Genomic DNA, 25,158 nt, shown 5'->3' on the forward strand with positions numbered 1-25,158 from the left:
CCTCCTGGTGTCCTGGCGACTTGGCTGACCTTTAACCTGAATAATCTTCGCTTCTGCCCAGCGCATAATGACGGGCAGAAGTACGCACACTCCCCCGCTATCTCCGTCCTAGCATCTGCACTCCACTGAAAAGCAAGCATCAGACGCTAAGTGATTAGCATCTGATGCTTGCTTTTCAGTGGAGCGCAGACGCTAGGATGGAGGAGGCAGGGGATTGTGCGTACTTCTGCCCATCATTATGCGCCAGGCAGAAGCGAAGATTATCCAGGTTAAAGGTCAGCCAAGTCACTAGGACACCAGGAGGAATAGGAGAAGACCAGCAGCTGACTGCGGGGAACGACAGAAGCGTTAAGTATCTAATTTTCTCTCCCTACCCATTTCACGTTTCATTTTACACGAGACTTTGAGTTCTGGTATCCTTTAAACTTATACTATTAACTTTTAAACACAAAATAAGACACTGGGATTCTGCAAAAAAAATTCTATTTAGAAGTGAGACTATCGGTACAATTTCCTATCTAATCAGTTAATTTTTAGTACAGGTTTGCTTTAAATCACAGTTTTGGGTGGGCTAAAGCGATAAGCAGACATACAGAAAGGTGTGCAGCGATATTTGCTTCACTCTGTAGGAGACATGATGCATCTACATGTTACATTTAGTGCTATGCAGCTCTAAAATGCAACTGTAGGTATGTTTCAGTGGTGAATGATTTTTTTCTTTTCTTTTTTTAAACAACTGCTTTTCATCTGCATAGCTATATGAAGATGACAAGCTGCTCTTATTTAGGAAGGCTGATGGGCTTCATGATGCCTATTTTTGTTTTGTAAGTCAGGGTTCTTAAATGCTTTGTTGCTTTATGTTAATTCCTCAGCAGTGCAATCAAATTCTTGTCATAATTAAAGCTGTCAGTTGGAAGGCAAGCCAATCGCCGAGAAAACACAGCATAACAAATGAAGTGAAATGATTCTGCATGTAGCTATACGATGCTTCGCCAGGCATGAAATTAAATAAGTAATTTGATGTTGACATCAGAAATTGAAATGATACCCACTGTTCCCTCGTTCACTCAGACCTGCATAAACAAAAGTCAGGATAAATATGTATAACAAAGCCCTTGTGCCACCCATCTCTCCCCAGTACTGTATATTTACATGGGGAGAATTTACATTTCTATGCAACAAAAATGCAGAATTTTTTTTCTTGCCACTGTTTGGAAAATCTAAGTCAACAAGCCCTAGTGATTTAACTTGCTGAGATCTATACAAATGTACTATAGTGAGTCAACAAGCCCTAGTGATTTAACTTGCTGAGATCTATACAAATGTACTATACTTGCCCTACAATCAACGTTGGGGTTGTCTGATGTGTGTTGAGTGTTTGTGTTTCTGGTACTTATTGATATTTTCACAGAGAAAATGAAATATTGCCTATTAAATTTGTAAAAAAAAGTGTTGAAAAGCAGAGAATACATATATAAACATTAACATTCTGAGTTTGATTATAAAACATATAAAACCACATTTAATATTATAGGGTTAAACAACCAAAGTCTCAGAAATAAATACTGTATATAATATATTTTATATAAGTAAACATTCATTTTATCAATGCTTTAATTAAACTCTCATTCTAACAGAATAGGTAAAGCACTAGATTTTATTGAAGACACTACTACTTTCTTGTTCCTCAACATCATGGGATACTGTCGTATTTAATACACACACTGCAGTGTCAAATTGATACCACTGTAGGTGGTAACTTGGGTGTAACCAGGGGTCGAGTGGGGGGTGGACGCGGGTGAACGGCGTCCACTTACTATTTCCACAGCGTGGACGCCGTTTCACCCTGCCATGTTCGGAGGGGAGCAGCGCAGAAAAGAGGGAGAGCTGTGTGGACGGTGGAGAAGGGGGGCCATCTCCCCCCACCCCCTTCCCTCACCTTAGGGTGCTGAACTCTCCCTCCCTTGCTGTCCCCTCCAGAAGTAACGTGCAGGCAGCCGGCAGCGGGCGGGAATTACCTCTCCTCGTTCCGGCGCCGGATCTGCGCGCCGCTGCTCTGGTCTGGATCAGACCAGACTTGCGGCAGTGGAGTGCTCGCGCCGGAATGAGGAGAGGTAAGTCCCAGCTTGCCCCATATTATTTCTGGAGGGGACAGCGAGGGAGGGAGAGCTCAGAACCCTAAGGTGAGGGAAGGGGGGGAGATGGCCCCCCTCTCCACCGTCCACAAAGCTCTCCCTCTTCTCTGCTCCCCTCCTGCTGGGGGGGGGGGGCACCTGACTGCCTATTCTGGGGACATATACCCCTGCTGCCTACATATATACTGGGCACATATACCCCCTGACTACATATACTGGGCACATATACCCCCTGACTACATATACTGGGAACATATACCCCTGGCTACATATACTGGGCACATATACCCCCTGACTACATATACTGGGCACATATACCCCCTGACTACATATACTGGGCACATATACCCCCTGACTACATATACTGGGCACATATACCCCTGGCTATATATACTGGGGCACCTATACCCCCTGACTACATATGCTGGGCACATATACCCCCTGACTACATATACTGGGTACATATACCCCCTGACTACATATACTGGGCACATATACCCCCTGACTACATATACTGGGCACATATACCCCTGGCTATATATACTGGGGCACATATACCCCTGACTACATATACTGGGCACATATACCCCCTGACTACATTTACTGGGTACATATACCCCTGGCTATATATACTGGGGCACATATACCCCTGCCTACATATATACTGGGCACATATACCCCCTGACTACATATACTGGGTACATATACCCCTTGATTACATATACTGGGCACATATACCCCCTGATTACATATACTGGGCACATATACCCCCTGACTACATATACTGGGCACATATACCCCCTGACTACATATACTGGGCACATATGCCCCTGGCTATATATACTGGGGCACATATACCCCTGCCTACATATATACTGGGCACATATACCCCCTGATTACATATACTGGACACATATACCCCCTGACTACATATACTGGGCACATATACCCCCTGACTACATATACTGGGCACATATACCCCTTGACTACATATACTGGGCACACATACCCCTTGACTACATATACTGGGCACATGTACCCCTTGACTACATATACTGGGCACATATACCCCCTGACTACATATACTGGGCACATATACCCCTGACTATATATACTGGGCAAATATACCCCTGACTACATATACTGGGCACATATACCCCCTGACTACATAAACTGGGCACATATACCCCTGGCTATATATACTGGAGCACATATACCCCCTTTTTTTTTTTTGAGGAATCTATTTCGGGATTTAAGGCAACGTTGAAATCCCCTCCCATTATCAACCTCCCCTTTTTATATTCCCAAACAGTGTCCAGACTTCTCCTGACAAAAAGGCTCTGCCCTACATTGGGGGCATAGATATTGACCAGCGTGATTGGATGGCAGTCTAATTTACCTATTATCATCAGAAATCTGGCATCCTCATCCTTTCTTATCTCTTCAATCTCAATATTTATTCTGGAAGAAATCACAATTGCTACCCCTCTAGATTTCCCTGTGGTTCTTGAATTCACAATCCATTGGTCATATTTTTTATAACAATTACCCGGGTTATAATTACCTCTAAAATGGGTCTCTTGTAAAAAAGCAATGTCAATATTATTTTTATTTAGTTCATTTAAAATCCTTCCTCGTTTACTCCCGGAGTTTGCCCCATTAACATTTATTGTTACAATTTTTATATTATTCATCAAGAGATAGTAATGGTAAGCCTAATGATAAAGGCCGTATATCCAGGTAGTTGTGGACGGAAACCAAGGCTCATACCACACCCATACATCTTACTTTTTTTTACCAAATCAGACACACATGGAGAGACATCGGTCCTCCCCCTTTCTTTCTCACATTGATCCATTGTTCTTTTGTCCCCACAGTCGCAAAAAATGCGAACTATTAGTGGAGACTTGTCTCTCAGACACCCCAAACCAACCAAAATTATGGTAGGCTTAGGTAGATCCCACTACGGGCTCAGGCCCGCCTCCTCCCTCGTCTCCAATCTCCCAACCCCTTATCTCCATTGGAGGTAAATTAAATTTAGTTAGTAATGGAGCAATCGGATATCCATCTTTCAGAGTGTAGGAATTATTCGCCATTGTAACCGTCAAGGAGAGAGGGAAACCCCAACGGTAGGTTCCCCCTTTTTCTGTTACCATAGTTAGTATGGGTTTCAATAGTCTACGCCTAAAAATTGTTCTCCCTGACAAATCATTATATAATTCTATTTTATGCCCCTTAAAGTCCACCTTGCCAATTTCTCTCGCTTTCCTTAAAATATTTTCTTTTTGGGCAAAAAAATGGACTCTACAGACCACATCCATCACATTCCCACTATCAGAAGCACGAATTTTCCCTACTTTATGTACCCGGTCCAGCTCAATTGTTTCAGGGGCATTTTCTCCCAACAAATTTTTAAAAATATCGTTTACTATGAGGGGGAGTTCTGTATGTTTCAAATTTACTGGCAGGCCCCGGATTTTTATATTATTTCTCCTTCCTCTATTTTCCAAATCATCTACCTTGGTGGCCAGAGAGATTAGTTGTTTTTGCTGGTCGCCAATGGTTTTGTCATGAGTAGCGATAGTTTTTTGATTTTTTTCCACCTTGGATTCCAGTGACTCAATTCTAGATGTCAGGTGTACTATAGCTTCTTGTAGAGGTTTAACCTCTTCAGCAATCACGTTCTTTATAGTACTTTGAATTGTCTCTACCATAATTCCTTGCCAGGAAGATGAAGCTTCCTTAAACCATTTTTCTAGCTGCGTATCAACCCCTTCTTTAGAGATATACTCCTGATTATCCTTCCCCTTACAAACTGATGGTCTTGTACCCGCACCCTCACAGTATTCAGCAATTTTTTTATAATGTGTGGAGATATCTTTAGGTGTAATAGAACCAGCAGCCTGAGCAGACAGGGGTATTTGTCTTTGTGGTGTATCTAGGGGTTTAAATTCAGGTTTTTTCTTATTCTCCGATGCCATATTTAGATTTATTGATTGTGGGTTTGGTGAAAAACCGTAATTACCCAACTTATTATTGTTTTTAACAGAGAGATGTTTTACTCTGTTTCTAGTTCCAGTAGCCATACAGGTAGTCAGTAGCCATAAAAATTACCTAGCCACAACTAAGTTTCCTTGTTTCCAAATGTCGCCAATATCACCAAGTGCCTCTATCCCACTCGTCACTTCCTCCGCTCCCCCCTTCCACTCCTCCCTCCTACAGTATCCACCTTATCAGTATTAGAAACAGGACTGAAAAGTAATTTATCTCTGTACATCCACAATACAAAAGAGAAGAGGCAGCAAAACCTTTTTATGATTATATACTTATCGAGTTCACGTAGGAATACCGGCAGGGATCCACTTCTGAAGCCTCTCCAAGCTAAGTCTTTAAGTCTTTAATGTATGCCCAGCAAAAGGGCAGAGGCAGCAGCAGCCACAGCTCGCCTAGGCTACAGCCCCCCACACCACTCCACTCTATTCCCCCAGGCAACCAGGGGCTAGGGGACAAAAGGGATATATAAGACAGGAGAGCTCGGAAAAACGCCTTATGTGCCACAGTGTGGAGCGTGAGCACCAAAGAGCATCAGAAAACAGCCAAAAGAGAGATAGAGTGCACAGGGGAAAGAGGAAAACACTCACCACCTTCTGGTCACCAGCCGGCACCCGATCGTCCCCACAGCCAATCCCGCAGTCTGCTCTGTCCCCCACCGCCCCCCCAGGACCAGGGACCGGGACCACCGAACCACCAACCACCAAACAGCGGCCACCGCCCCCCCAGGAAGTGAGGGGAGAGGACAGAAAGTCAGAACCCCAGGACGGGAACCAGCAAGTCCGCCATATACCCCTGACTACATATACTGGGCACATATACCCCCTGACTACATATACTGGGCACATATACCCCTGGCTATATATACTGGGGCACATATACCCCTGCCTACATATATACTGGGCACATATACCCCCTGACTACATATACTGGGCACATATACCCCCTGACAACATATACTGGGCACATATAACTCTTGACTACATATACTGGGCACATATACCCCTGGCTATATATACTGGGCACATATACCCCTGACTACATATACTGGGCACATATACCACCTGACTACATATAATGGGCACATATACCCCCTGACTACATATACTGGGCACATATACCCCCTGACTACATATACTGGGCACATATACCCCCTGACTACATATACTGGGCACATATACCCCTGGCTATATATACTGGGGCACATATACCCCTGACTACATATATACTGGGCACATATACCCCTACCTACATATACTGGGACATATACCCCTGGCTACATATACTGGGCACATATACCCCTGGCTATATATACTGGGCACATATACCTCTGGCTACATATACTGGGGACACATATACCCCCTGACTACATATACTGTGGACACATACCCCTGGCTACATATACTGGGCACATATACCCCTGGCTACATATACTGGACACCTATACCTCTGGCTACATATACTGGGGACTACTAAAGCCCTGGCTACATATACTGGGCACATATACCCCTGGCTACATATACTGGACACCTATACCTCTGGCTACATATACTGGGGACTACTAAAGCCCTGACTACATATACTGGGCACATATACCCCTGGCTACATATACTAGGCAACTATACCTCTGGCTATATATACTGGGGACTACTATACTCATGGCTACTTATACTGGGGACACCTATAGACCTGGCTACCTATGCTGGGAGTACCTATTTTGGGGGAACTGCTGTCAGATTATCTGCATTTTTGTGGAACTGCTGTTATGTATTTTGGGGAACAGCTGCCAGATTATGTGTATGTTAGGGGAACGGCTGCTGCCAGATTACATGTATTTTGGGGAACCGCTGCCAGATTGTGTATGTTTGGGGGACCACTACTGCCAGATTATATGTCTTTTGGGTGTTTCGTGTATTTTGGGTGATCCGCTGCCAGGTTTCGTGTATTTTGGGGAACTGCTTCCAAATTATGTGTATGTTGGGGGAACTGCTGCTGCCACATTGTCTATTTTGGGGGAACCACTTCCATATTATCTGTATTTTGGAGGAATTTCTACCAGATTATGTGTCTTTTTGGTGAAATGCTGTCAGATTACATCTATTTTTGGGGGATACACGGCGGCAGAGCTCAAACTTCCTCGGAAGACCTTTTACATCACTGTTAAGGTCATGTATATTTGGCCCCACCCATGACCACACCCACGTTATGCCTGACCACGCCCACATTACGTGTGACCATGCCCATTTTTGGTGCACCGCGCTTAGCGCGGCGCAGGGGTTTTCCAGGTGAGTCCACTCACTTCTTTTCCCAGGACTAGACCCCTGGGTGTAACTACAAGTCATAGGGTCCATGTGTGCTTATAGCATAATGCCCCCATATAACAAGACCAGCCTCATGCATTTCCATATTACATACTATAAACGTATTCCCGTGTCTCCATCTTAAAAACATAACTTGATTCTGCTCAGCATAGCAAATGCAGCCTCATGCCCCTTCAACAAGTGTTTCTTCATGCTCCGAATATAATATAGTACAGCTATAATGGCCCCCATATACTAAGGGTAGTCTCATGACCAAATATTGCAAGTACAATTGACATTTACCCAATGTCTCAGGACTGGAGATTTGCAACACCCAAATTAACCATGTTTTTATTTTTCACTAACTCCCTTTGAAGAGGCAGATCACTATTATAGCTTGAAAACACTATTATATTAGCCTGGTTCCTCCATATCATGGTATATTAGCAATGCTCAATATACTCACTGTTGTAGCAAAGAAAAAAAAAATGCTAAATATCACCAAATGTATTCTCTCATGCCCCTTGCATATGACCTATGTAGCAACCTAGCAAGAAGCATAGCCTCATGTTTCCCCTGTATAACAAATGCAGCTTTCATGCACATTGTTTAACTTGGATTGGTGTCCAGATTCCGGTCAACTGAAAAATTAACCTGTATAACAGGTGTTCAGTTTGGTTCAACCAGGCCCAAAGAACAATCCTACTCAGGATACCTGATTCAGAACATACAACTTGGTCAGGACATTCCTAACACTAATACGTTCACCTTTTTACTGTACGTTTTCAGAGGTAAATAACGTTTCTGACTACCCACCTTTATTCTGGCTCAACCGCAGGAAGTCAGAGGTTTTGTATATTTCTGAAAACCCGCCCTTGTGATTTTGGGTAAATAGGGGCCTACATAGCTATTGTAAGTATGACACCATCTTTAATTCTGGAAATAACACTTGGACCAAAATTTAATGAAAGGAGGCTTTTTAATGTGGGGAAGGAATGGTGGTATATGTGCCCTGGCAGTCTCTACAATGTCTCCCCTTTGAAGAGCACCCACCCTAGTTCATATTTGTGGACAACAGATTCATCACCAACTCTGGCGCCCTAAAGAAGGTGGGATTTTTACTCCATGAATGTAGCTGAAGGCCCTAGCAGATGACTTATGGTGGGAATATGGAAACCCCTTTTATAATTGCACTCCCAAATATTCACCATCTCACAAGCTAGAATAAGTACAGAGATACTGCTTACCCACATACAAAAAAGGTACAGTTAAAAAAAATGTAAAAATGATATTAAAAAATATTAACCACCTTGGCCTACAGGTCGTTTCACCTTCAGGACAGAAACAATTTTCCAGTCAGTGTTCCTCCCATTCATTTGCCAATAACTTTTTCACTACTCATCACACTTAAATGATCTATATCTTGTTTTTTTCACAAAAAATTAAGCTTTTTGTGGGCGATACTTGTTGAAAACCTTATTTTCTATGCATTTTAAAGGCAAATACACACACACACAAAAAAGAAAAAGTACACTATTTCTCAGATTCCATCCCGTATAGTTTTAAAATAAGAATACTACTATAAATAAAACCCACCCATTTTACTTGCCCATTAGCCCAGGCCATCACAACATTTAAATGATATTGCTAGTACAATATATGACGTTTAAAATACCTCAATCTGACCCTTACGACATGCCTAAGGGCGCTCCTGCTTGTACAGGAGCAACATCTTCCCAGAGAAACAAACAGGTCCACGGATCTTTGTCCAAAGATGGTGGCATGCGACAAAACGATGATGGGCCATTGGATAAATGTTTTCCATGATATGATCCATACTACTTGACAGAAGTTTATACTCTGTCCTATATGCACCATGTTTTATTTGATGCATAAAAGTGTTGAACTATGTGCTAGGCTGGAACTATTTTATTCCATTTGTCTACCTTGCCTTCCTAGTGACATATAGGCCCTTCTCAGCCTCTTAATCCACCATGTATGTGCCTAAACAAATATGTTTTTGTGAAACTACACGGGGAGCATATGGGGGGAATGTTAGCATCTATGCTATGTGTTTTTATTTTTTAATTTAATTTTTTTTTTGGGGGGGGGGTGTAGGGTGTAGGGGGTGGAGGAAATGTATATGCTATATATATGATGATGTTGCCCTCTCTTTATGTATCTTTGTTCTATTTCTTTTTAGTGTGCTTTAGTATGCCACAGTGGGTGTTGTTGAACTGCACATTATTTGTATGCTCTAAACCTAGGAAGCTTTTTCTCCTTATGTGCATCAAGACACCCACTGATGAATTTCCGGCTTCTATTAGCCTGTGTGATGTTACATTATAAAAAAGGTTGCACTGTTACTTGCTATACTAAAAGTCCAAGTCGACAGTGTGTCTCTGTTTCTGTATAGGATCTGAATCAAAACAATATTGTGTTGAGTACATTACATAATTTTACCATCTTTTTGGGGGATAAAGCCTTGTCCCACACAAACAACGTAGTGAGGTCTCCTGATAACTCAGATAACTCTTTCACTAGATAGTGATTTCCATGCCTGACTCTAGGTTTAGTTGAGCTTGCAATTAATCTTACTTCTCTCTTTCTTTTTCTCTTCTTTCTCTTCTCGTTCTTCCTTTCTCCCTCTTGCTTTCCCAACTTTGATTATGGTGCCTGTGCAGTCCCTCCTGCCTCCGCTCAGAGGTATTTTCTGAGAACATACCATATTTGAGTATTTGTCCAGGAGAATAGGCCCTCTGATTCTGGAAGTCAAAGTGCATAGATGTCTCAGATCAATACATCATTGCAGAGTGGACTGTGTTACGGAGGAAAAAGTCAGGTGTTCATATACACCTGACGACACAGGTGGCTTTTGAGGTTGGACTTAATGTTTCCAGGAATGGAGATATCCAGACTAGGTGTGCCCTTTTGATGTAATATTGTGGAAGGTGTAATGCAGTTGCAACAAATCCTTTAGGTATACAGGGCCCAGATAGTGCAAGGATTTGAATGCTGATTAGCCTGTCTTAACCACTTCCCGACCGCCGTATTGACAATTGGCGGCCGGGAAGTGCACCCCGCAAGGACCGCCGTATTGACAATTGGCGGCGGTCCTTGTAGGGGCATGGGCGGAGCGATCGCGTCATCAGTGACGCGATCCTCCGCCTCCGCCTGGCGCTGCTCACCCGCCGCAACATCCCGCCGGCCATACGGAAGCGCCGGCGGGATGTTAACCCCGCGATCGCCGCATACAAAGTGTATAATACACTTTGTAATGTTTACAAAGTGTATTATACAGGCTGCCTCCTGCCCTGGTGGTCCCAGTGTCCGAGGGACCACCAGGGCACGCTGCAGCCACCCTAGTCTGCACCAAGCACACTGATTTTACCCCCCCCCCTGCCCCAGATCGCCCACAGCACCCATCAGACCCCCCCCTGCCCACCCCCCAGACCCCTGTTTGCACCCAATCACCCCCCTAATCACCCATCAATCACTCCCTGTCACTATCTGTCAACGCTATTTTTTTTTTTATCCCCCACCCTGCTCCCTGCCCCCTCCTGATCACCCCCCACCCCTCAGATTCTCCCCAGACCCCCCCCCAGACCACCCCCCCTGTTTACTGTATGCATCTATCCCCCTGATCACCTGTCAATCACCTGTCAATCACCTGTTAATCACCTGTCAATCACCCATCAATCACCCGTCAATCACCCCCTGTCACTGCCACCCATCAGCCAGCCCCTAACCTGCCCCTTGCGGGCAATCTGATCACCCCCCCACACCAATAGATCGCCCGCAGATCCGACAACAGATCACCTCCCAAATCCATTGTTTACATCTATTCTCTCCTCTAAACACCCACTAATTACCCATCAATCACCCATCAATCACCCCCTATCACCACCTTTCACTTTTACCTATCAGATCAGACCCTAGTCTGCCCCTTGCGGGCACCCAATCACCCGCCCACACGCTCAGATTGCCCTCTGACCCCCCCTTATCAATTCACCAGTGCATTAATTACATCTGTTCTTCCCTGTAATAACCCACTGATCACCTGTCAATCACCTGCCAATCACCTATCACCCATCAATCACCCCCTGTCACCCCCTGTCACTGCCACCCATCAATCAGCCCCTAACCTGCCCCTTGCGGGCAATCTGATCACCCACCCACACCATTAGATCGCCCGCAAACCCGCCGTCAGATTACCTCCCAAATGTATTGTTTACATCTGTTATCTTCTCTAAACACCCACTAATTACCCATCAATCACCCATCAATCACCCCCTATCACCACCTGTCACTGTTACCTATCAGATCAGACCCTAATCTGCCCCTTGCGGGCACCCAATCACCCGCCCACACGCTCAGATTGCCCTCAGACCCCCCCCCCTTATCAATTCGCCAGTGCATTAATTACATCTGTCCTTCCCTGTAATAACCCACTGATCACCTGTCAATAACCTGCCAATCACCTATCACCCATCAATCACCCCCTGTCACTGCCACCCAACAATCAGCCCCTAACCTGCCCCTTGCGGGCAATCTGATCACCCACCCACACCAATAGATCGCCCGCAGATCCGACATCAGATCACCTCCCAAATCCCTTGTTTACATCTATTCTCTCCTCTAAACACCCACTAATTACCCATCAATCACCCCCTATCACCACCTATCACCACCTGTCACTGTTACCCATCAGATCAGACCCTAATCTGCCCCTTGCGGGCACCCAATCGCCCGCCTACACGCTCAGATTGCCCTCAGACCCCCCCCTTATCAATTCGCCAGTGCAATATTTACATCTGTTCTCCCCTGTAATAACCCACTGATTACCTGTCAATCACCTATCAATCACCCCCTGTCACTGCCACCCATCAATCACCCCCTGTCACTGCCACCCATCAATCACCCCCTGTCACTGCCACCCATCAATCACCCGCTGTCACTGCCACCCATCAATCAGCCCCTAACCTGCCCCTTGCGGGCAAACTGATCACCCACCCACACCAATAGATCGCCCGCAGATCCGACATCAGATCACCACCCAAGCGCAGTGTTTCCATCTATTCTCTACCCTAAACACCCACTAATTACCCATCAATCACCCCCTGTCACTGCTACCTATCAGATTAGACCCCTATCTGCCCCTAGGGCACTCAATCACCCGCCCACACCCTCAGAATGCCCTCAGACCCCAGCCCTGATCACCTCGCCAGTGCATTGCTTGCATCTATTCTCCCCTCTAATCACACCTTGAGACACCCATCAATCACCTCCTGTCACCCCCTAGCACACCTACCCATCAGATCAGGCCCCAATTTGCCCCGTGTGGGCTCCTGATCACTCGGCCAATCCCTCAGATCCCCCTCAGACCCCCTTCCGATCACCTCCCCAGTGCATTGATTGCATCTATTTTCCCCTCTAACCACCCCCTGAGACACCCATCAATCACCTCCTGTCACCCCCCTAGCACTCCTATCCATCAGATCAGGCCCAATACAACCTGTCATCTAAAAGGCCACCCTGCTTATGACCGGTTCCACAAAATTCGCCCCCTCATAGACCACCTGTCATCAAAATTTGCAGATGCTTATACCCCTGAACAGTCATTTTGAGACATTTGGTTTCCAGACTACTCACGGTTTTGGGCCTGTAAAATGCCAGGGCGGTATAGGAACCCCACAAGTGACCCCATTTTAGAAAAAAAGACACCCCAAGGTATTCTGTTAGGTGTATGACGAGTTCATAGAAGATTTTATTTTTTGTCAAAAGTTAGCGGAAATTAATTTTTATTGGTTTTTTTTCACAAAGTGTCATTTTTCACTAACTTGTGACAAAAAATAAAATCTTCTATGAACTCGCCATACACCTAACGGAATACCTTGGGGTGTCTTCTTTCTAAAATGGGGTCACTTGTGGGGTTCCTATACTGCCCTGGCATTTTAGGGGCCCTAAACCGCGAGGAGTAGTCTAGAAAACAAATGCTTCAAAATGACCTGTGAATAGGACGTTGGGCCCCTTAGCGCACCTAGGCTGCAAAAAAGTGTCACACATGTGGTACCGCCGTACTCAGGAAAAGTAGTATAATGTGTTTTGGGGTGTATTTTTACACATACCCATGCTAGGTGGGAGAAATTTCTATGTAAATGGACAATTGTGTGTAAAAAAATCAAACAATTGTCATTTACAGAGATATTTCTCCCACTTAGCATGGGTATGTGTAAAAATACACCCCAAAACGCATTATACTACTTCTCCTGAGTATGGCGGTACCACATGTGTGGCACTTTTTTACACCCTAAGTACGCTAAGGGGCCCAAAGTCCAATGAGTACCTTTAGGATTTCACAGGTCATTTTGCGACATTTGGTTTCAAGACTACTCCTCACGGTTTAGGGCCCCCAAAATGCCAGGGCAGTATAGGAACCCCACAAATGACCCCATTCTAGAAAGAAGACACCAAAAGGTATTCCGTACGGAGTATGGTGAGTTCATAGAAGATTTTATTTTTTGTCACAAGTTAGCGGAAAATGACACTTTGTGAAAAAAAACTATTGAAATCAATTTCCGCTAACTTGTGACAAAAAAATAAAATCTTCTATGAACTCACCATACTCCTAACGGAATACCTTGGGGTGTCTTCTTTCTAAAATGGGGTCATTAGTGGGGTTCCTATACTGCCCTGGCATTTTAGGGGCCCTAAACCGTGAGGAGTAGTCTTGAAACAAAAATGACCTGTGAAATCCTAAAGGTACTCATTGGACTTTGGGCCCCTTAGTGCAGTTAGGGTGCAAAAAAGTGCCACACACGTGGTATCGCCGTACTCGGGAGAAGTAGTATAATGTGTTTTGGGGTGTATTTTTACACATACCCATGCTGGGTGGGAGAAATACCTCTGTAAATGACAATCTTTTGATTTTTTTACACACAATTGTCCATTTACAGAGGTATTTCTCCCACCTAGCATGGGTATGTGTAAAAATACACCCCAAAACACATTGTACTACTTCTCCCGAGTATGGCGATACCACATGTGTGGCACTTTTTTGCACCCTAACTGCGCTAAAGGGCCCAAAGTCCAATGAGTACCTTTAGAATTTCACAGGTCATTTTGAGAAATTTTGTTTCAAGACTACTCCTCACGGTTTAGGGCCCCTAAAATGCCAGGGCAGTATAGGAACCCCACAAATGACCCCATTTTAGAAAGAAGACACCCCAAGGTATTCCGTTAGGAGTATGGTGAGTTCATAGAAGATTTTATTTTTTTGTCAAAAGTTAGCGGAAATTGATTTTAATTGTGTTTTTTCACAAAGTGTCATTTTCCGCTAACTTTTGACAAAAAATAAAATCTTCTATGAACTCACCATACTCCTAACGGAATACCTTGGGGCGTCTTCTTTCTAAAATGGGGTCATTTGTGGGGTTCCTATACTGCCCTGGCATTTTAGGGGCCCTAAACCGTGAGGAGTAGTCTTGAAACGAAATTTCTCAAAATGACCTGTGAAATTCTAAAGGTACTCATTGGACTTTGGGCCCTTTAGCGCAGTTAGGGTGCAAAAAAGTGCCACACATGTGGTATCGCCGTACTCAGGAGAAGTAGTATAATGTGTTTTGTGGTGTATTTTTACACATACCCATGCTGAGTGGGAGAAAGATCTCTGTAAATGGACAATTGTGTGTAAAAAAAATTAACAAATTGTCATTTACAGAGATATTTCTCCCACCCAGCATGGGTATGTGTAAAAATACACCCCAAAACACATTATACTACTTCTCCTGAGTACGGCAATACCACATGTGTGGCACTTTTTTGCAGCCTAACTGCACTAAGGGGTCCAAAGTCCAATGAGCACCTTTAGGCTTTACAGGGGTGCTTACAATTTAGCACCCCCCAAAATGTCAGGACAGTAAACACACCCCACAAATGACCCCATTTTGGAAAGTAGACACTTCAAGGTATTCAGAGAGGGGCATGGTGAGTCCGTGGCAGATTTCATTTTTTTTTTGTCGCAAGTTAGAAGAAATGGAAACTTTTTTTTTTTTTTTTTTTTTTCCACAAAGTGTCATTTTCCGCTTACTTGTGACAAAAAATAATATCTTCTATGAACTCACTATGCCTCTCAGTGAATACTTTGGGATGTCTTCTTTCCAAAATGGGGTCATTTGGGGGGTATTTATACTATCCTGGAATTCTAGCCCCTCATGAAACATGACAGGTGGTCAGAAAAGTCAGAGATGCTTGAAAATGGGAAAATTCACTTTTTGCACCATAGTTTGTAAACGCTATAACTTTTACCCAAACCAATAAATATACACTGAATGGGGTTTTTTTTATCAAAAACATGTTTGTCCACATTTTTCGCGCTGCATGTATACAGAAATTTTACTTTATTTGAAAACTGTCAGCACAGAAAGTTAAAAAAATCATTTTTTTGCCAAAATTCATGTCTTTTTTGCTGAATATAATAAAAAGTAAAAATCGCAGGAGCAATCAAATAGCACTAAAAGAAAGCTTTATTAGTGACAAGAAAAGGAGCCAAAATTCATTTAGGTGGTAGGTTGTATGAGCGAGCAATAAACCGTGAAAGCTGCAGTGGTCTGAATGGAAAAAAAGTGGCCGGTCCTTAAGGGGTAGAAAGCCCTAGGTCCTCAAGTGGTTAAAAAGAATTCTCCATGTTATAGGTAGCCAGTAGAGTGAATGTAGGACTGAATTACCAACTGAACTGAATTACTAATTTCCCAGCGGTTAAGACATTTCACAAGTGCTGCATTTCTGTATATTAAGCTCTGTACCTGGACTTCCTTTTTAAGTACAGCATTGTTTTATGCCTATGGAGGAACATTATATTATTAAAACAAATGTGATGGCCTGTGGTTTTCTCTCATGCAGAAATGTGTCTGTATCACAGTTGACAGATTGTGATGAAACACTATCAAAATTGTTCAATAACAGTTCATTTAACTAACATGCCCATTTCACCTTGCTCTTTGAATAGGCCTTCTGCTTAACATTATGTTCTACAATGCAGTGGCGGCTATCGTGTGAATATCATGGAAAATATCATACATTTCATTACATTCAATGAAGACTGTCTCTTTTGATTATATATTTGCTGTGGATAAATATTGTGATCTTATTGTAGATGATGAAATAGCTCAAAGTTTGGTAATGCTAGAGTCTGTGGCTGCCTGATGTTTTACTTCCCTGGCTGTGCCTACACGTTCCTCACATTTCAAACTACTAATTATGTTTACAACATCCTTCATTTTCCTCTGACCCCCGGGAATCAATTGGCAAGCAGGTCACACGCTGAAAAAGTCATCCAAGCCCTGTAGGATTTGCCTGTTTGAAGTTAGTCTGTTCTTTTCTCCCTCTTGCCACTTTGTGGCCACAATACATAGTAACTTGGGATCAGGGCAGTGAATGTCAGCAAGTCAGTCAGGCAGTTTGATGAGTGTCTGCTTAGTCTCAGTGCAGGGCGAAATGCCATCATTACCCAGCTGCCTGTCAAATAAATTGGCAATTACGGCCACGGCAGAGGCCTGGAATTCAGTACATAACACGTTGCCATTCCTAAACCACCAAGAGATTTAAAGGGGGAGGGGAAGCGAAGGAAAGGAGAATTAAATGACGTTTTCCTTGTTCCAGTAGCGACTGACAAGGAGCAGCATGTTATCGCTGTGATATGGTGATGAAATATTATGGAAAGTGCTGGTAATGAGTTGTGTGGATTGGAATGTGTTAAAAAAAAAAGAACCCTGATTTTACACCTTGTATTTCTGTTTTGTTTTCTATTGCAGAGCTCAGCGGCCTCCAGCCTGGGAACTGGCTACTTTGTAAGTGCAACTTTTAACAACATACCTTGTGAAAGCGTGGCGTGACTGATGATCTTGCATTTGTATTGTGTCAGAGCAATTTAAGATAATCAGTGCATGTAGGCTGAAAATGTTATGTTCTGCCTGGTTATAGATAGGAACCGACCAGCTAGAAAAACCCACGAGAAATATTAGTGTATGTATTGTATGAAAATGTCCTTTCTGAAGCATTAAGATGACAAATGAGACAAATGATTTCCTTTCTGCATCAATCAAGTACATTTTATGAAGTCTGTGTGTAATTTTTGTATACATGAGAGAAACCTTTCAACTTCCTCAATGCTTTCAAACAGGTCTGAAAGCTACAGTCTAAATATGTTCTATTCTAAACAGGTAAGTCAAAGTATTGTTGAAATCACCAATTTTCAAACTGGACCCTGCATTTTGTATAGGTAAATAACAATCAAACGCTGCTCTTCAATCCTGGCCTGAGCAATCAGCTGATTAGGAAAATGCAATGTATAAAACAGTAAACTGTACATGTTTCCTTCCCTATATTATCCTTGATGACGAAAAACTGCATTCTTGATGGATTTATGGGGCAGTTTTCCCACTTTTAAAAATCTTAAATTATGCATATTAATTTAGATTACTCCTATCAAGACTGAAGTTTATTTGCCTTGTAGAAATCATAGAGGACTATAGAGCAGGAACGTTAAGAAAAGTGTTGTAAAGAGCATACAGCAGTGTGCAAAATGATATAAGTCATAATAACTAGCCACATTTTACTTCCTGGACTTCAAGCCTGTCTTTGCTGTTTGGTGTCATGGTAAAGTAAAATCCATGAAGTTATTGGTTATGTGGTTCACAAAAGTCAGAACTGAACAAGTGTGATGCTTGTGGGAACTTTCAGCTGGCAATTCCATAATCCCTGGTCCATTATAGTACCCAGTCAGCGGCCTGTCATGGGGACTATGGAAACCAAGCTTGTGGTAGAAGGCATTTTGTATGATTCCTTGCTCAATTGGCATAATACCCCACCCAGGATAATAAATATCAGATGTAGGAACTATTTTTCTATTGCTCTTCTAGCTTGTTAAATCAGTGCTACTGACTAAGCTAGTTTTCTAATAGCAGTAGCACAGGGTGGTTGTATAAGGAAATGACAATGCCCATTCATAAGTGTAAGGACTCTGTCACTACAGTTGTACATACTCAAAGCTGTGTCCTTTAATTTATTTACTTATTTTTAACAACATTAAGCAGCACCTTTTTTTAATGTATACCTCTCACACCATCCTGTGCTACTTACCAAACTGTTGTTAAAAAAATAATAAAATTAGTTTCTGGTCAGGTGCCCAATGAACCAAATTTAGTACCAACGTTTATACCAAATTTTCATCACCGAAACTAGCCCCCAGCACTTATACTATTGCCAAACTCTGGCCTGATTGCAAAACTACTGCAGCCAAAATGCATTAGTCTATACTGTAGCTGAGCACCCATTACAGTCAAAAGACCCCAGAGATGAAAGCCTGCCTTCCCACAGCTGAAAGGCATTTGGCTATGCTATAGCTGAGTGTCCTTTACAATTGAAAAATGCTAGCCAGAGTTTGGCTATACTGTAGGCGAACTCCAGCACACTCCTGCACCCAAATTACTCAGCGCCACCATAGCTGCATATTGCATTGTGGCCTATGGAGAGCCCTAACTACCAGGTGCAATAGGTGATTTTACCTGCTTCGTGTGAGAGAAAGTGCCACACTACAGAAATAATGCTGAAAATGTATAACTGCAAACAAATGCGCATGGAATTTAGTATTTTTTTGTGTGTAAATGACTGTTTGTACAAATAAACACAAACTCATTTTATTATTTTAGAGATTTTTGTACTGCATATTCAATAATAAAAAGGCACACTACCAGGTGATTAGTTAAGGCTATAATGTGCAGAATAGTAAAGGTTCTGCTCAGTATCTGGTGTAATATGCTGCATTTGCAAAAAATCTAGTTCTACAATAAGGTCTATTGACATGTAGATCAAAGCAATGATTATAACCAGTGTTTTTATAATGTACAGCAGTGTTGTTCAGTGTTCGGTATAATATACTGCACTTGCAAATAATCTGGTAGACCCACTGACAAGAAGAGAAATGCCATGATGATGGTGATGATGAATGCATTACAACATAGTTATGCACTAGTCCTTCCCTGGCTGACACTATGTTCTAACATTTTGCAATATACCCCTGCCACCCTCTTCCTTTCCCTCTGAGAGAAAAATTATTCTAAAGGTGGCCACTAATGATCCAATTTCTAGCAAAAAATAGTTCGAGCGATCAGAAATTCTGATCGGAAGTGAAATATTGTAATACATCGGTCACTACACCACACCATCAACGAACCAATCTTTGCTTCCTATCTATCATAACGAACAAGAATATCCAAATTTTGGTTAGACGAAAATTCATTCGGACGACATTTTTTTCACTCGTTCATAATCGATTGTTTCCACCAACGGAGGTTATTTACAACCAATCCAATCAGAATTTCTGATCACTCAAAAGATTTTTCGCTAGAAATTGGACAGTTAGTGGCCACCTTAAGATTATTTTAAGATTTCTAACTGTTCTCAACAGCAACACTATGGGCTTGAATCACTAACCGCTGCTAAGTGTTAGCGCTGGTGTGAAAAGCCATTTTTTGCCCCTAGTGCGTGCAAAGCTACTTTGTGCACAGCCCCGCTCACTGCGCGCGCAGCACAGGTTCACCTATATTAGTGCGCGGTGCGATGATAACGTCGCACCCGCTGCCCCTTAAACGTTGCACCTGGTGTGACAATAGCGATACATCAGGGGCACCCAATGCGCCGTTATCAAGGGGCAACGTTATCATCGCATCGTGCACTAATATAGGCGCACCCGCCCTGCGTGCGCAGTGAACGGTGCTAAGACTGATGTGTGGGTGCAAACTACTTAGTGCAGTAGTTTGCGCCCACTAAGTGATAGGGCTCACTAATGGCTTAGTGCCGGTTAGTGAATCAAGCCCTATATGATTATCTACCTATGTAGAGAGATCACATTCCTGTTCTTTTATAGGGCCTAGATGGGGAATATGACAGGTAATCATGGAATCCAATAGAATTCCTATCAATACAATGATAATTGCCAGAGTCCTTTACTTTCCTTCTGATTGGTGAACTAGACCATTATGTGACAGCCTGGTGTGTGTGTGTGTGTGTGTGTGCTTGCGGGCGTGCGTGCGTGCGTGTGTGTGTATGTGTGTTTTTTTATACTTTGCTTTACTGAATGCACTTGATTCTTCTTCCATGAAAAGTTGCTTATTTTTATGTGCTCATCCAAACTGTGTCATACCTTTTGAAATGTATAACTGTGAGAAAACGCGGAAAAGCCGCCGCGTGCGCTCAGAGTAAGGCGGCTGTTTCCACGTCCAACGCGGCGGTCTGCACGCGTGGGCCTACATCTGCTAGTATGGCCGAACGCGGAGAAACCGCCGCATGCCTTGATAGCGGTGTGGCGGTTTCCGCGTCCAGCGTGGCGGATGGTATGCAAGACATGTCTGGTGTGGCTGGGACTGATAGTCCACACAGGTTCAGAAGGACGCACGCGCGTTGAGAGGCAGAACTTTTATGACAGCCAGAAGGGAGTCAGCTGACCAAGCCGGTCAGCTGACGATTGTACCAGTTCCCATTGGTCCAGCACTTAGGGGAGGCGCTGGAGAGTGCTGGGCTATATATACTGGGTGCTGGTCATTCTCTGGTGGTCTGCCGTTGCGATCACTACGTGGAAGCACTCAGACCTTATTGTCAGAATCTGTGTTATCATTCTGTTATACTTCAGACTAGTCCCAGGGTGTTGATGATCAAGGACCTCACACCCAAAGATTAGGAATCTGTGTTATCATTCTGTTATACCTCAGACTAGTTCCAGGGTGTTGATGATCAAGGACCTCACACCCAAAGATTAGGAATCTGTGCTATCATTCTTTTACTTCAGACTAGTTCCAGGGTGTTGATGATCACGGAGCTCACACCCAAGACTAGGCATTGTTTATTATCTGTTATGACCTTCTGCTTTGCCGACCTGGCTTGTCCGACCTTGAGAGCTATCTCCTCAGTTAAGAGATAGTTCACAGACCATTCAGTGACATCCTCCTATTGGTGTCACTCACGCTCTGGTCCTTCCTCTCCCAGTCTGACTCCTCCCTGCGGGAGGTTCTCAGGCTGCAAAGGTACTTACTCCAGCAGTATTCCTTACTGCCTTGTACCTGTCCTCCTGGTATTGTTCTCAAAGTATTACTGTTGCACCAAACACTCATATCTCTCAGATGTCCAGAGGTTAATAATATATCTGATTATCGGTGATACTGCAGATCATCAATAATCAGGTATATATCTGTATTCTTGGTGATACTGCAGATCACCAATAATCAGACCCTCTCTGTGTTACACCGTTCGTTACAGAACGGCAGACCAAAAAATGCAAATGGACGCACTCACCAGCCGTCTGGGCACACTTACCACTTCTGTGGAAAACATCAATATAGTGCTGGGCACCAGACGGTAATGGACGCTTTGTCTGGATCTTTACAAACCCTCCAGATGGCAGTGAAGGATGTGCGATCTCCTCTTAGCACAGACATACGTATGCCTGTACCTGAAAAATTTTCTGGTCACAGATCTGACTTCCGAAATTTTAGAAGTAGAGTGTTATCATACTTTGAGTTAAGACCTAATTCTTCAGGAACTGTGGCCCAAAGGGTTACCTTTATTAAAACTTTGTTATCTGGCAATTCTCAGACCTGGGCGTATAGCCTTCCCACCAGTCACCAGGCCCTGACCTCTGTAGAGGAATTTTTTAAAGCGTTGGTTATAATTTACGACGATCCAGACATTGCCTCGACTTCTGAACGGAAGCTCAAGCTTTTACGTCAAGGCAAGAGTCCGGTTGAAGATTATGCTGCTGAATTTAGGAGATGGTCAGTGTCGGCCAGGTGGGACACATTTGCTCTTTTAGATTGTTTTTTATCAGGGTTGTCAGACGAGGTCTCCGATCTTATGTTAAGTCAGCCGGAACCTAAGTCCATCGATGAAGCTATTTCATCGGCCATCAGGATAGATCGCCGGTTGCGATATCAGAGACAGACCCGGGCTAAAAATCATGTAAGAATGGTGTCCCACACTGCTCCCCCAGTAACTCCACTTCCACCCGCTTCACCTCCACCAGAGCCAATGCAGATTGGTCGGTCGAAGTTGTCTCAAGTGGAGCGGAAACGCAGAATCTCAGAGCGTCTCTGTCTTTATTGTGCAGAGGGGGGTCATAGAGTACAGAATTGCCCTAAGAAGTCGGGAAACGCTACTGCCTAGGTGTAGTCGGGGGTAATACCCTAGGCAAGCAATTGTTACCCCTAGATGATAAACGTTTGCTTCTTCCCTGTACCATTTCATGGGGAGATAGGTCTGAAGTCACTGAAGCCTTCATTGACTCAGGCTCAGCAGCAAATTTTATGGATTTTGAATTTGCAAAAAAATTGTGTATTCCGGTCACCCCGGTAGAACCACAGATACAGGTTACTGCAGTAGATGATTCCCCTCTGCAGTGTAACAGTCCTCTGTCACAGACTCCAGAAGTAGGGGTCGCTATCGGGGTGTTGCATAGGGAAAATTTGTTTTTTTTTTGTGTTACGTATGACAACCTCCACAATCATTCTTGGCATGCCTTGGTTACAACTTCACTCACCTCAGATTAACTGGGCTACTGGTCAGTTAACGAGCTGGTCTTCCCAGTGTTTTCATCATTGTTTAGTGAAGGTAACCTTAGGTGAGACCAAGATTCATGTGGAAGGATTGCCAGATCAGTATTCTGAGTTTGCGGACGTGTTTTGTCCTAAATCGGCCGATTAACTTCCTCCACACCGTCCTTTCAATTGTCCGATTGATCTCCGGTCTGGTTGTATGCCCCCTAAAGGTCATCTCTACAATTTATCTGGGCCCGTAAAGTTGGCCATGCAGGAATACATCCGTAAAAACTTAGCTAAGGGGTTCATTCGCCCTTCCCGGTCGCCTGCTATAGGCAGGTTTCTTTTTTGTTAAGAGAAAAGACGGAGGCCTTCGGCCATGCATTGATTATCGGGGCCTGAATAAAATCACAGTTAAAAATCGCTATCCATTGCCTTTGATAGACGATTTATTTACTCAGGTCACCAATGCTAAGATTTTCTCAAAATTGGATTTGCGGGGTGCATACAACCTGGTACGGATCAGAGAGGGCGATGAATGGAAGACGGCCTTTAACACACCCGATGGGCACTACGAGTACCTGGTGATGCCCTTCGGGTTGTGTAACGCCCCGGCCGTCTTTCAGGAACTCATTAATGAGGTGTTCAGAGAGGTTTTGGGCAAATTTGTCCTGGTATATTTGGATGATATACTAATCTTCTCAGCCAACCTCTCGGAGCAGGTTTGTGTTGCACAAGCTAAGACAAAACATGTTATACGCCAAATTGGAGAAATGCATTTTTGAGGTAACATCTGTCACCTTTCTGGGGTACATTATTTCTACCTCGGGCCTTTCTATGGACCCTGCCAAGGTCTCTGCTGTTCTGGAGTGGCCTCAGCCTGTGGGTCTGAAGGCTCTCCAGAGATTCTTAGGGTTTGCTAACTACTATAGAAGGTTCATAAAGGGGTACTCCACAGTCATCGCACAGCTTACCAGTCTCACAAAGAAAGGGGCAGATAATAACCACTGGTCCTCCGAGGCTCTTGCTGCTTTCTCCACCCTGAAGGAATTGTTTTGTACTGCACCCATTTTAAGACACGTTGACATATCCTATCCCTTTATTGTGGAGGTAGATGCCTCAGAGGTTGGGGTAGGGGCTGTGCTGTCTCAGCGTTCTGGGTTGCAGGGAAGGTTACACCCATGTGCCTATTTCTCTCGTAGATTTTCACCCGCAGAAAGAAAGTATGATATAGGCAACAGGGAGCTCCTAGACATTAAATTGGCCTTTGAAGAATGGCGTCATTGGCTAGAGGGAGCAGAACATACGATTACAGTTTACACTGATCACAAAAATTTGGAATACATCGAGGGGGCTAAGAGATTGAGTCCCCGACAGGCTCGGTGGTCACTGTTTTTCTCGAGATTCAGATTTATAATCACGTATACCCCGGGTAGTAAAAATATTAAAGCAGATGCCTTATCCAGATGTTTCGAGCCGGAGACAGCACAGCCCTCAGACCCAGAGACTATTCTCCCACAGAAAGTGGTGTTGGCAGCCACAGAGACCTGGAGGAACTGGACTGAAACCTTAAGTCCTTTCCAACAGGATGTCCCTGAGGGAAAGCCTGAAGGGGTCATGTTTGTACCGTTGCCATTCCGTCTCCAGATTTTGCAGATGTTCCACTCCCACAAAAATGCTAGACATGCTGGTGCCACCAGAACACAGGACCTTGTTGCTAGGTGTGCATGGTGGCCTTCATTGGCAACTGACTGCAAGGAGTATGTGAGAGAATGTGCAGTGTGTGCTAGAAGTAAACCCTCCCGTCAGGCACCTGTGGGAACATTGTAGCCTTTACCCACCCCGAGTGAACCATGGACCCATTTGTCCATGGATTTTGTGAGCGAACTCCCGAAATCTGAGGGCATGTTGGTCATTTGGGTGGTAGTCGACAGATTCAGTAAAATGGCCCATTTCGTGCCCCTGATAGGACTCCCCTCGGCTCAGGAATTGGCCGATCTTTTCATCCTGCATATTTTACGGTTACACGGTATTCCGGAGAATATAGTGTCAGATCGGGGAGTCCAATTTGTTTCCAAATTTTGGAGG

At 43.8% G+C, this 25,158-nt stretch overlaps 1 protein-coding gene across 7 annotated transcripts in view; it reads left to right on the forward strand.

The window, feature by feature from the left end:
• The window catches only part of AUTS2 (activator of transcription and developmental regulator AUTS2), a 1,744,602-nt gene that overhangs the window by 719,843 nt on the left and 999,601 nt on the right, over positions 1-25,158 (forward strand). For all 7 annotated transcript variants that reach the window (XM_068268551.1, XM_068268554.1, XM_068268555.1 and 4 more), the window contains one exon: positions 17,299-17,334. In XM_068268551.1, coding sequence (XP_068124652.1) covers positions 17,299-17,334 — 36 coding nt within the window. The remainder of the gene's footprint in view (positions 1-17,298; positions 17,335-25,158) is intronic.

Source organism: Hyperolius riggenbachi, chromosome 2, assembly GCF_040937935.1.
Source record: "Hyperolius riggenbachi isolate aHypRig1 chromosome 2, aHypRig1.pri, whole genome shotgun sequence".
Classification (NCBI taxonomy): Eukaryota; Metazoa; Chordata; class Amphibia; order Anura; family Hyperoliidae; genus Hyperolius; species Hyperolius riggenbachi.